Below are 12,875 nucleotides of genomic sequence, written 5' to 3'. Positions count from 1 at the left end.
TTGTTTTTTTGCTTTCACTTTGCAATCGTGCGAACTGTGTATAGAGAGCGACAGTACTGATCTGTGAGTGATGATAATTTGCGCACCAATTCCTCTGACATCGTCTTATTAATCGTTAGCTTACTATGCAAACATGACAAGTGAAATCTCCCGCAGCTTAAACATGTGAGAGGTTGATTGCGCAGAGAATCGCTGAGCTTATGTGAGTGCGTGTGTAAAAGCAGCAGGATATATATATTTTAGTTCTGCTGAGCCAAATAAGACAGGTCAGGGTGAAGAAGTGACAGCCAAAGAAAAGCTTACCACAAAACGGAGAAGTTATGACAAATCAGACTATAAGGCAAAAAGAAAGTGCAGCTTTATGGTTTCATGGACAAAATAATTTCTGTGGCTGCAATATGACGAACTATATAACCAGGGCTGCACATAAGTGGTCCGCAGGTGCGCATTCGCTGTCAAAATAAAAAACACGCACAAGGGTTAGGGTTAAATTTAAAAACTGTACTTTTGAGTTAAAATATAAATTTATAATTTTAATAAATGAAAAATTAAAAAGGCATGAACATTTTTTTTGTATCGAAAAAATATCGAACCGTGACACCAAAGTATCGAACCGAACCGAACCGTGAATTTTGTGTATCGTTGCACCCCTAATATGTACATATAACAATAATGTTAATGATGTGATGTGACAATAAAAGTGATTTGATTTGATTTTGTGATAACGAAAAACAGCAATATTCAGATGAGCAGAGTGAGAACTCGACAGAACTGAAAAGTAAAATCACCCTGATATTCAGTGTTACTCCCTTGACTGTAATGCTGTAATATTTACTATTAACCCTTAAACACATAATTTCCTCTCAGTGCATGTTTTTTTTTTGTCAGACTTGAAAAAACTGAATATTTATCTTGCTCCGTACATAATTTGGACTGTTTTAAGCTCGGCCAGGTCAATAAATTTAAGTGTGTTTAATTTAAGAGTAAGTTAGATGGTGGATTGAAGCCAGTTCTATTAATGACTTTAATTGCTCATTTACATTGTAAATGAGCAATTAAAGACTGTGCTGTGAAAATGTATCCAGGTGACATATCGAGAAATGTTTTTGGAAAAGGTATTTTAGAAAAATTAAATAATTGTCTCCAGTCATTAATAAATCCAGTTCTGTGAATATATGACTCACATTAAGTCTTCATGATATGTTTGTGGGGTGGTTAAAAGGATGGCTACACTTTAGTTTAGCCAAACCTTAGCCAACTCCTTTAAGCCAACCCTTTACTCTGCTCCTGGGTGCAAATGCACATAAAAAGCAATGACTCACTTTGGTTTCAAGTAAAACAACTTAGTTTTGTTACTGACCAACAAAGTAACATTACAAGACACTGCTGGACGTTAAATGGTAAATGGGACTGATACTCATATAGTGCCTTTTGACTCATTTGAGGAATCAAAGCGTTTCTACTGTAAGTGTCATTCACCCAATCACACACAGCAACATGGGGTTTAGCATCTTGCCCAAGGATACTTCAGCATATGGACTGGAGTATGGATCGATCCACCAATATTTACAGTTTAACTGCTACTCATGTGCTCCTCCTTATATTGTACAATTGATGTCATGCATATATGTACGTATATGTACGTACTAGAATTTCTAAAAACTTAAAAATATCAGTATTTAATGTCACAGGGAAAAACTGAGTCCACATCATTGTAATTTGTAGGTACTCAGTAGATAAATATAACAAGGCAACTAAGACGAATGACAAGAACACAGCACTGTGAGAGAACAAGAGGAGGCGGTGCTATGCTGGCAGTTGGTGTGTGTGTGTGTGTGTGTGTGTGTGTGTGTGTGTGTGTGTCTGCATGTTAGCTTGCTGTTGGAGCATAACTGGCATCAGCCCATTAATACTGTGAAAAATAAGTGATGACAGCTTAGAATATTCAGAACTGACATACAATGAAAAAATCATTAGATTTTGATAACATCAGTTTGCAATTCCATTTGTAGTCATCAACTACAAAGATCGACTGAGGCACACATCTGCTCTCCAAATCACTTGCCCTCTTCAAATTTTGGGAGAAAAAAAAAAGAAAAAAAATGAAACCAAAAGGGAAAATATATTTTCTATATTTGTGTCTTCATGGCAGGTTCAAATTCAAATTCAAATTTTTTATTTGTCACGTACACAGTCATACACAGTACGATATGTAGTGAAATGCTTGGACAACTGCTCGTGACCTAAAGAAAACAAAAAAGGAAAAGGCTATGAATAAGATAGGAAATAAATATGAAAAATTAAAAAGGGTAAATTTAACTAGGAAGGAATAAAATATAAATTAAGGTTAAAAATGAAATAACTGTACAACACAAATTAGAATGAAGGGTAAATTTAACTGGGAAAGAATAAGATAAAATATATAAATTAAAGTTGAAAATAAAATAACTGTACAACAAAATACACAATATAGAACTATATAAGAATGTATGAAGAAATATAAATATAAATAAATATATACACAATAACAGCAACTGTACAAGTATTAACCGGAAATGAAGAATATAGTGACCAGTGTTGTGCAAAACCAAAGTCCAGAAAGTCCAGTGTGTGTGTAAGAACCATATGTGTGGGTCAGTACTGTGTGGTGGTGTGATTGAGAGACCGTATCGCCTGCGGGAAGAAGCTCCTCCTCAGTCTCTCTGTGTTGGTCTTCAGGGAGCGGAATCGCTTTCCTGACCTCAGCAGAGAGAACAGTCTGTTGTTGGGATGGCTGAGGTCCTTCACGATCTTCCTGGCCTTGGTCCAGCACCGCCTGCTGTAGATTGAGTGCAGGTCAGGGAGCTCGGAGCGGATGGTGCGCTCAGCTGACCGCACAACCCTCTGTAGAGCTCGTCTGTCCTGCATGGTGCTGTTCCCGAACCAGGTTAAGATGTTTCCCGCCAGGATGCTCTCTATGGTGCACGAGTAAAAGTTCCTGAGCACCTTGGAGGGCAGTTGGAAGTCTCTCAAGCGTCTGAGGTGGTAGAGACGCTGTCGGGCCTTTTTCACCACGGTGTTGATGTGACAGGACCATGACAGGTCCTGCGTGATGTGAACTCCGAGGTATTTGAAGCAGTCCACTCTCTCCACTGGGCACTCGTTGATGACAGGGGTCTGGTAGTTCCTCTCCTGCTTAGTGCTGAAGTCCACTATCAGCTCCTTTGTCTTACTGACGTTTAGAAGGAGGTTGTTCCTCTGGCACCAGTTCTCCAGATTCCTAATCTCCTTCAGGTAGGCCGTCTCGTTGTTATCAGAGATCAGGCCCACCACGACGGTGTTGTCAGCAAACTTGATGATGGTGGTGGAGCTGGTAGTGGCCACACAGTCATATGTGTACAAAGAGTACAGCAGGGGGCTCAGAACACACCCCTGGGGGGCTCCAGTGCTGAGAGTGGTGGAGGCTGAGACATGTCCGCCCATCCTTACTGCCTGTGGTCTGCCAGTTAGGAAGTTGGAGATCCACTGACACATAGATGAGCTGAGTCCCAGATGCTCCAGCTTGGTGGTGAGTGTGGAGGGAATTATGGTGTTCCTCCTGCTAATGTCAGTTTTCAACGCTCGACAGCAAATAAGCTACTCAGCTGAAACACATTAAACAGCATGTACAAGTCACTCGGGTCTGTTGAGATGCTGCCGGGCTTCTTGCGCCTCAGCACCACTAACAACATGCTGTCTGCCCGTGACATGTAAGTTACAGTGCGAGTTTGATTACTTTCTCTCTCATTCCTCCTGGTGTATCAGCAGCAGACAAACACAGGAACAAGAATGACTTGAGCTGGCCTTTTCAGCCTTAGATGGTTATGTGCATTTATCTGGCATGCCTCCTATCCTGATGCAATAATAATATTGTTTACAATAATATTTTGAAATTCGAGTCAGGTCAGTGCATTTGAAAACAAGAGATCAATGCTAAAAGAGTAATAATAAAACAATACAACACATTCAAGTTATAGTTATGAAAAAAATAATCAGAGCTCTGTCTGGTTTAAAAGACAAGTTGTAAAAATTAGTTTTATAACAGTCCGAAGATTTTGCAGCAACTACTGTAAAAGAGACGATATCCTTTATATTTAAATCTGTACAATAGGACATCAAGGATTACCTGCTCAGCAGATAACAGTGAGTAACGTTTAAAGATCAGCGAGGTAGGTGCCAACCCATGTAATGACTTAAAAACGAACAATAAAATCTTAAAATCTAACATGGGTGAAATGCAGTGTTGTTTGCGAATACCAGGTCAGAGTCCCACAGCAGCCTTTTAGACGAGCTGCAGTCGAGCAAGAAACAACTGACTGACACCTGAATAGAGACTATTGCAGAAGTCACGCCGAGATGAAATGAAGGCATGAATAACCTTTTAGAAAGTCTCTGAAGCAGAGAAACGGTTTCACCTTCACAAGTATCACTAAGTTGAAAGAAGCTAACTTTGACAGCAGCATTTCTGTGTTGTACCAGTGCCAAAGACTTCACGCCCCAAGGACCTCAACAGCTACAGGCCGGTGGCTCTGACATCCCACCTGATGAAGACCCTGGAGCGGTTGGTCCTGGCTCAGCTTCGGCGCCTAACAAGCTCATCACTGGACCCACTTCAGTTTGCCTACCAGCCTGGCATTGGAGCGGATGATGCCGTCATTCACCTCCTACATCGTTCCCTCGCTCACCTGGAGACCGCTGGAAGCACTGTGAGAATCATGTTCTTTGATTTCTCCAGTGCCTTCAACACTATTCTTCCCTCGGTTCTGAAGGACAAGCTGGAGAACTCTGGAGTGGACCATCACCTCACTACCTGGATTTTGGACTACCTCACCGACCGACCACAGTATGTGAGGACTCAGGGCTGTGTGTCGGACAGGGTCGTCTGCAGTACGGGGGCCCCACAGGGAACGGTTCTGGCTCCGTTCCTCTTCACCATCTACACTGCAGACTTCTCCCACAATTCCACCCAGTGCTTCCTGCAGAAGTTCTCTGATGACTCTGCAATAGTCGGCCTCATCACTGATGGGGACGACAAGGAGTACAGAGGACTGACTCAAGACTTTGTGGACTGGTGCCAGCTGAACTACCTCCAGATCAACGCCAGTAAAACCAAGGAGCTGGTGGTAGACTTCCGCAGGCACAAGCATTCTCCACTGCAACCACTGAACATCCAGGGTATGGACATTGAGGCTGTGGACAGCTACAGGTACCTTGGTGTTCATCTGAACAACAGACTGGACTGGACTCATAACTCAGACGCCCTCTACAGGAAAGGGCAGAGCAGGCTGTACCTGCTGCGGAGACTCAGGTCGTTTGGGGTGGAGGGCCCACTCCTGAAGACCTTCTATGACTCTGTGGTGGCTTCTGCTATCTTTTATGGTGTGGTCTGCTGGGGCGGCAGCATCTCTGCTGGGGACAGGAAGAGACTGAACAGGGTGATCCGAAGGGCCAGCTCTGTTCTAGGATGCCCTCTGGACCCAGTGGAGGTGGTGAGTGACAGGAGAATGGCGGCTAAGCTGTCATCCCTGTTGGACAACGTCTCCCACCCCATGCAGCAGACTGTGACAGCACTGAGCAGCTCCTTCAGTGGGAGACTGCGGCACCCACGGTGTGGGACGGAGAGATTTCGCAGGTCTTTCCTCCCCACTGCTGTCAGACTCCACAACAAAGACTTTAACTGAACAAACACACACATCCACACATGTGCAATAACACTAAGTGCAATAATCCTTTCTGGCATCGTTGTATTTTTACTCAGTTGTATATAGCATTCGTATTCTATTTTTATCTTATTGTATATTTTTATTCTATTTTATTCTACTGTATATAGTATTTTATTTTATTCTATTCTGTACAGTTGTGTACTGTATTTATTCTTATTGTATTCTAATTTTTGCGTCATAACTTTTGCACTGTCCACTTCCTGCTGTGACAAAACAAATTTCCCACGTGTGGGACTAATAAAGGTTATCTTATCTTATCTTATCTTATTTGTTCATCAAAAGAAAAAAAATACTGCAGAGGATCAATCCCATGTTAAAGGGTTTTTTTTTGGATCCTTAAAGGATCGACATTGTCAGGTCAAGGCTTTCCAAACGATGTTTCTGATCGTTTAAATTAGGAACACCTAATGGCATCCAGAAACAAGCCACAATAATGTAATACAGCTGTTAAAAGAAAAGCATTATGCATATATATTTTTTAACCCAGTGGTTTATCTGATGGCAAACCGAGCAGAGCCTGAGCTCAGCAGAGGAAGCTGCAGATGTAGCCTGCAGGTACTTTTGCATTTGTAATGAACAATCTCGAACAGACCATATAAAGAAGCTATTTCCTCATATTGCAAAATCAATACAGTGAGATGCACTGTAAAGCAATATAATGAGACTTTTGGCATACAGCAAGTGTTTTTGGCATGAAAACCGTGTGGGGGAGGAGCATACTAAAATGATTTCAAATAGCTAGCTAATCTTCTCATGTGAATTCCAAAGTATAAGTAGCTATGCCGCAAGACATAAGTTAGATAAACAATGTAAAACAATGTAGTGAGAGAAAAATGAAATTGAAGCAATACCTTCAGTCCTCCACACTCTGCTGCTGACCCTTGGTCCACTCCAGTGATGTAAATACCCAAAGCGTATTCCGCTCCCCCTCGGATCATCAGACCCAGAGACCGGCCATCATCTAAAACCAGGTTGACCTATTTAACACAAAGAGAGAAACCAATAAAACAGGACGAATAAGGGTATAAATATCTGAAGTATAATATAAATATCAACATTTTAAATGACACTGCAGTCTCGATTGTTTTCCTTGACGGGCTGCCAGATTTGCTCATGGTGTCGGGCTGCTCACATTGAAATGAAGTTGTGAAACACAATCCATGGAGCAAATGACAGCCCTGCTCTGAGATGGCATTTGAGAGCAAGGAGATGAAGAATTTCAGGAACTACTTAGATGCGGTGAGTCAGCACCATTAATGGGGGAGTCAGAATCTGTTTTGATTAGAGGAACGGCTCTCTGAATTGGTCAATCAGTTGGTTCACAAGGCTCATCCGTGTCATTTCCTCTGATAAGCAGCATGGACAATATCGGACACAGTTTGAATTCAAATAAACCACCACAGGAATTGTTGGGGGACTACAAGATATCTCTGCTACACCACCCAATTAAAGTGCTTCTGCAGGGAGTGAGTGATTTGTAGACGATGTACTGTGCATGACTAATCCGGTGCTTCCCTTAAACTTGTTTTCAAAAGATATTCCACTAGAACCACAGCGTCTATTCGGTTTGTGGCCTAATGAAAAAAAATGTGGTCTCTGATAAAATATGGCCATTACCAATGTTATCCTTGCGCACTAAAATAATTGTGCTTAAGGGCACCTTGTGTGCATCACTCAGATGCCACTGGCTTGGCAACACAGTAGTACACTACGAGAAAAGAGCAGGTCAATGAATCCGACTAAACCAACTAAACCAACTAACTAAAACACTGACGTGAATTTAAACCAATTCAAATAAATAAGGTCAATAAGGTAAAAACTTGTTGGCATATTTTTTTAACCAATAAATACAATTCAGTTTGTTTATATTCTTGGATACTATTGTCAGATTTTATTCTACAAAGTTAGGAAAGCAATGTTTAAGTCAAATCTGATTTTGCCTCACACATGCAGAGAGGAGATGCTATGTTATAAAGAAGTATAAATGTAATAAATGTAAATGTGTCTGTTTTCTTATACTTTCAAAACTAGAAACATTAGAAGACAGTATTTATGTGTTTCCTTGTTTGTCATGTATACTGTCACAGTACATGCTTATCTTAACCAAAGTTTTAAATACTGAGGTCAGTGTGTGTACAAGCAATCAAAAAATCCCAAACTTCAGACTGTTGTAAATGTTTATTTTAGATATTTTCCCTATTTTTTTTTTAAACAGTATGATGTAACTGAAGGGGGTATGCTTAATATATCATGTAACCTCAGGCATTTTAAGATAAATAGAGATTATCCTCGAGTCCTTGAGTAAAATTATGGACCTGGAAATGAGCATAATAGTTCCCCTTTAAAACAGGCATGGCACTTTTACCCCAGGTTATATATAGTACTGCAGCTGTAGATATTAACCACCCAGCTGCTGCCAAATGACTTGGTTAGCAGAAGAGTTTGAAAGACTTAGGTGGTCCTATTTGCAGTGTGTGCAAGTGTAATGATGGGTTCATTCGACTGTTAAACCACTTTATTGTAAACTGTCAGGAATTCTAGCAGGGCATTGTTTAGTGCCTCTGGGTCATCTCATCAAGACTTTCCTTCAACTCCACAGCTATTTGCATTGGCCCTTGAGCCTCTAGCTCACTTAATTAAGTAATCTTCTAATGTCAAAGGCATCTCTTATTTTATGACACACAACATTACATGCTAATGATTTTCAAATGTGATTCTACCCCAAAACAACAATAAAAAGATATTAGGAAAAAAAAAAAAACATCCTAGGCCCATTGTTTGCTCCATCCCCCCCCCTTTCTACTACTTTATACCAGAGCACTAAGCCATGCTTTTTAATTAACAGTTGGTCAAGCTTACCCAGCTTAAACTTCAAAATACTCTGGTTTCTCTATAATTGCCATTGGGGCTACTTGGATGAACCTAGCATTTGTAGAATATCTACATTTGGAAAGCAAAGAAACAACATCAAATTTTACTCTGTCCACGTGGGGAGGCTCAGTATTGCTTAGCTATGCCAGACTATAAATTGTACTTTTCTCCATCACAATGAGGCTCTTGATTACTTGGTTTGATCAGAGTGCAGCTGTCTCTTGCCAGATTTGAAACGAGGGATCAGTTGCACACTGGCGGCTACAAGATGGCACATATGCTAATATCTGTATTAAACAATGTCACTTTCATCCAAGTGATATACCCCTTGGCAAAGACTTGACATCTGACGCAGAGGTTTTACTTTCATTCAGAGCATATTGCACTGTGGTCCTCCTTTTTAATAACAGCTATCTGCCTATCGGCGATAAGCGAGCCACCTTTGCTCACTTCTAGGAATATGCAGGCATTCATGTTTTCTGTGACATTTATGCAGGACATGGAGCATAGTTTTAATTACCAGATTCATTCTGCTTTTTCTGGCACAATATAGCAACTATTGGTGCACACTATATTCCCCAGCATCACTTTAATGCTCTGTCTGTCTAAAAGAAGTCCCAGTGTTCTAATGTTTCTGGTTTCTAAGCAATGGCCCTTGAGACCTGTTTATTTTGGACAGACAAATGCAATTATGTGTGCAAGTTATACTATTTTACTGTATTGAGTGGAATTTGTAGGTACTGTATAAAAAGTTAAACTGTACCACTTCTCACTGATAACGCCATGCCAGCCATTCATTTGTTAAGTTTACTACTGGGCTGAGATCAGTTGACTGACCAGGCCACTGAAGAAGATCCCATTTATGGGGCGATCGTGGCTCAAGAGTTGGGAGTTCGCCTTGTAATCAGAAGGTTGCCGGTTCGAGCCCCGGCTCGGACAGTCTCAGTCGTTGGGTCCTTGGGCAAGACACTTCACCCGTTGCCTACTGGTGGTGGTCAGAGGGCCCGGTGGCGCCAGTGTCCGGCAGCCTCGCCTCTGTCAGTGCGCCCCAGGGTGGCTGTGGCTACAATGTAGCTTGCCATCACCAGTGTGTGAATGGGTGAATGACTGGATGTGTAAAGCGCTTTGGGGTCCTTAGGGACTAGTAAAGCGCTATACAGGCCATTTACCATTTATTAGTCTTGAGTTACATTTGCAGAATTTTCTTCTTCAGTATCCACTTGCACTGCGAAGCATCATCTGATCATTTTGCAGCATGTGACTGAGTCTGAGCAGAGGTTATAGCCCTGCACGCTTTAGAATCCTGCTACTGCTATCATAAATCAGAGAGCGCCACTCTTCCCCCAAAGGGAAGGGCAATACTAAAACTCTGACACTCTCTCCATGCCCATGCTCCATTTTTTTCATGGTCAACTTTGATCTTGGGTACTAACAATGAACGTCAAGGTCAAATGCTTAGCTCAAGTAGCTACTCATGTCCCCCAAGGCCTACAATTTTGTTTTGAAGTTCGAAGACGACTCATAAAAAGTTGTGGGTAAAATATGAAGTTTTTACTGATTTTCACATTTGATGTGACGATGTGAGTTTCACTGAAATGAAATCACATGGAGTTATTGGTATCTAACACAACACAAAATTTTGAAAAATTGTATTTTGAAAACTGTGGATACTAGATAAACAAACAGACAAACAAACAGACAGAACCGATTACATAATGTCTCCATTTGGGGGAAGAATTAACACTAAAGTCACCAGTTCCACTGCAGCCATAAATGCACATAACAGTGTCTCCACTACATTTGACAGATGTTGTAGATTGCTTCAGATCATGAACTGTTCCCCTCGCTTTACTTTTCTCTCCTCATCAAGTACAAGTTAATTTTGGTTTCATCTGTAAAAATATTAATATATTTGTTTTTGGTTGTTGTTGTTTTTCACAGAACTGTGCCAGCTGTGATGTGTTTTTGGTCTAATCTGGCCTTTCTGCTTCTGACTATAACCACTGTTTTGCATCTTGTTGTGAACTCTCTGTATATACATTCATGCTCTTGGTGTTGCCTTGGCTAGATGTTGTGAAGGATTCTTGACCAGGGAAAGAGCTGATGATCACAGAATTCTTTCCATGGTTAAAAGAAAAATCTGTATTCATCAATTTTCTGTGATGTTACTGAGCTGGCTGGTGTTAAACTTTTCCATTTTTAATGTATTTTAAAAATATTTTAAGTGCCAGGTTGCCTAAAGTTTTGCTAATTCTTTATAAGTTTATTTTACTTTTTCAAAATTTTACATTGAGTAACATTCTGAAATTTTTCCACAATTTGTAGACAGGTATTAGCAGATTCATGCACATTTGTCCATGTTTACTTCTGAGAAACTCTTAAATGCTCTTTTTATATCAAATTATGTTATTGACCTGTTGCCAATTAACCTAGTTACAAAATGTTCCTCCAGCTGTTTGTGTTTAATTCAATAACTTTTTAAGCCCTCTTTTGTTCCCATTTCAACTTTTTTTTACGATGTATTGCTGTCATCATATTCAAATTGACCAGATATTCATCCATCCATTTGCTTTCACTTATCCTTCTTCAGGGTCGTGGGGTGGGGGGGTGGGGGTGGAGCCTATCGCAGCCGTCTTAGGGCAAGAGGAATACCGCATGTGCAAGTGCCTAATGTAACAAGTGACAAGTGATAAGTGGCATCATATGGCAGGCAGAAAATACCAAAATCAGACAAACCCGCAGCCAACAACACAAAGTAATTCATTAATTTATTGCTGCATGGTTTGAATTATTTACTACCAAGAAGTTATCATCCTAAGCTAAACCTGAGCCTTAGCTGGCCAAACAGTGATTGATTTCTGAAGCATCAATATGAGTGTCTGCGGCACCCAAAGCCAGAGGCGTTTTGAAAACCAAGTTAGATTGGAGGCTTGCTACATTTTAATATAGCTGATAAAAAGTTGTACTACAGTAGAATGACAATAAAATTCCACCTTCCCGAAGAAGTAGCTGAGAGAGCATTGGATGTTTTAAGAAAATTGCCAATAAAAAGCAAAGCCATACATGTACTGTCCGGATGCTACAAAGCAACTTTCAGTAGTTGTGGTATTGATACAAAGCACCTGATTGGACTTGGATGCCGTTCACTTACAAATTCATACATTTCAAATTAATGAATGATTAGTAGGTTTCAGATTATCCAAAAGGGGAACAGTTCTGTCATTATCAGAACAGCTGTGGATCAAAGGAACTCTAGCTTGCATAATTCAGAGCATGGTCTCACCCACAGACTAGAGAGCTGAATGAAGCAATTCCAAAAGAAAATAAACTTAATTGAGACATATTTTCTAACATATTTCTAATTCCATCCTATGCATGACTCAAAATTAATAATATCAGAAATAGAAACTAGAATTTCAATGAACTGCCAAACTCTATTTAGTACTGGATTAATATTTGCTCATCTGCAATGCAGAGCTGAAGTCTGCATTAATAGAGCTGAAGCAGTTAAGATTAATATGTAGCTCTTAGGTGCTAAAAAATTGAAAGTTCTAGTGCAATAAATCTTTTAAACAGCTCTGATAGCTCCTTTCCTGCAGGTCATGAGGTGATGAGAGCGTAAGGTTTTACGGCACTCGAGGTCCAATTATTTTTATCGTTTAAGTTTTTAATTTTAGCATCCAGTGTTATACACTTCTTTTACTGTGCCTAAAGTTAGCCGGCTCACACAACCAAACTTAAAACCAACTCCCATTAAAATTCAGCATCTGAAACATATCTTTTCAAATTTATTCAAACTGTTTTTAACTGTCTCATTTTAAGAAGATTAGAAATTACAAGATAGGACTAATATTTATCCAGTGGCTGTATTTGTCCAGTCAGGTGATGAAATGCTTAAAGTTCAACCTCATGATTATTGTTCTCTAAGGTCAGTTAATTGAACTCTATGAATATGTAGGATGAATGGAGGATGAAGCCTTTTCTAGCTGTCACTGGATTAGAGCTGGGGTGAACTGGTCGCCACCCCATCAGGCTAACACAGTGCAATAGACAACCTTTTCTCCTCACATTCTCACAAACAGCCAATTTAGAATTTCACCAGTTAACCGAACAGGTATGACTTGGAGAAGAAGCTGGAGTTCCCTGTGAGAAAATATGCAGTCACAAGAACATGCATTATAACACCACACAAAAAGGCCTCTGCACGAACATTTTCTGCAATTCTGGGATGTGATCAAATAGTCAGTTTTGCTTAGGAAGGTT

General features: G+C 40.3%; 1 protein-coding gene across 3 annotated transcripts in view; it reads right to left on the bottom strand.

Annotated features, from left to right (window-relative positions):
* Positions 1 to 12,875, bottom strand: part of whrna (whirlin a) — a 212,152-nt gene that overhangs the window by 107,644 nt on the left and 91,633 nt on the right. For all 3 annotated transcript variants that reach the window (XM_085359646.1, XM_085359647.1, XM_085359648.1), the window contains exon 3: positions 6,593 to 6,718. In XM_085359646.1, coding sequence (XP_085215772.1) covers positions 6,593 to 6,718 — 126 coding nt within the window. The remainder of the gene's footprint in view (positions 1 to 6,592; positions 6,719 to 12,875) is intronic.

This window comes from Diplotaxodon limnothrissa, linkage group LG7 (genome assembly GCF_057381915.1).
Source record: "Diplotaxodon limnothrissa isolate DT_005_m linkage group LG7, D_limnothrissa_male_GT1.1, whole genome shotgun sequence".
NCBI classification, from domain to species: Eukaryota; Metazoa; Chordata; class Actinopteri; order Cichliformes; family Cichlidae; genus Diplotaxodon; species Diplotaxodon limnothrissa.
This window is presented reverse-complemented; position numbering and strand designations above follow the sequence as displayed.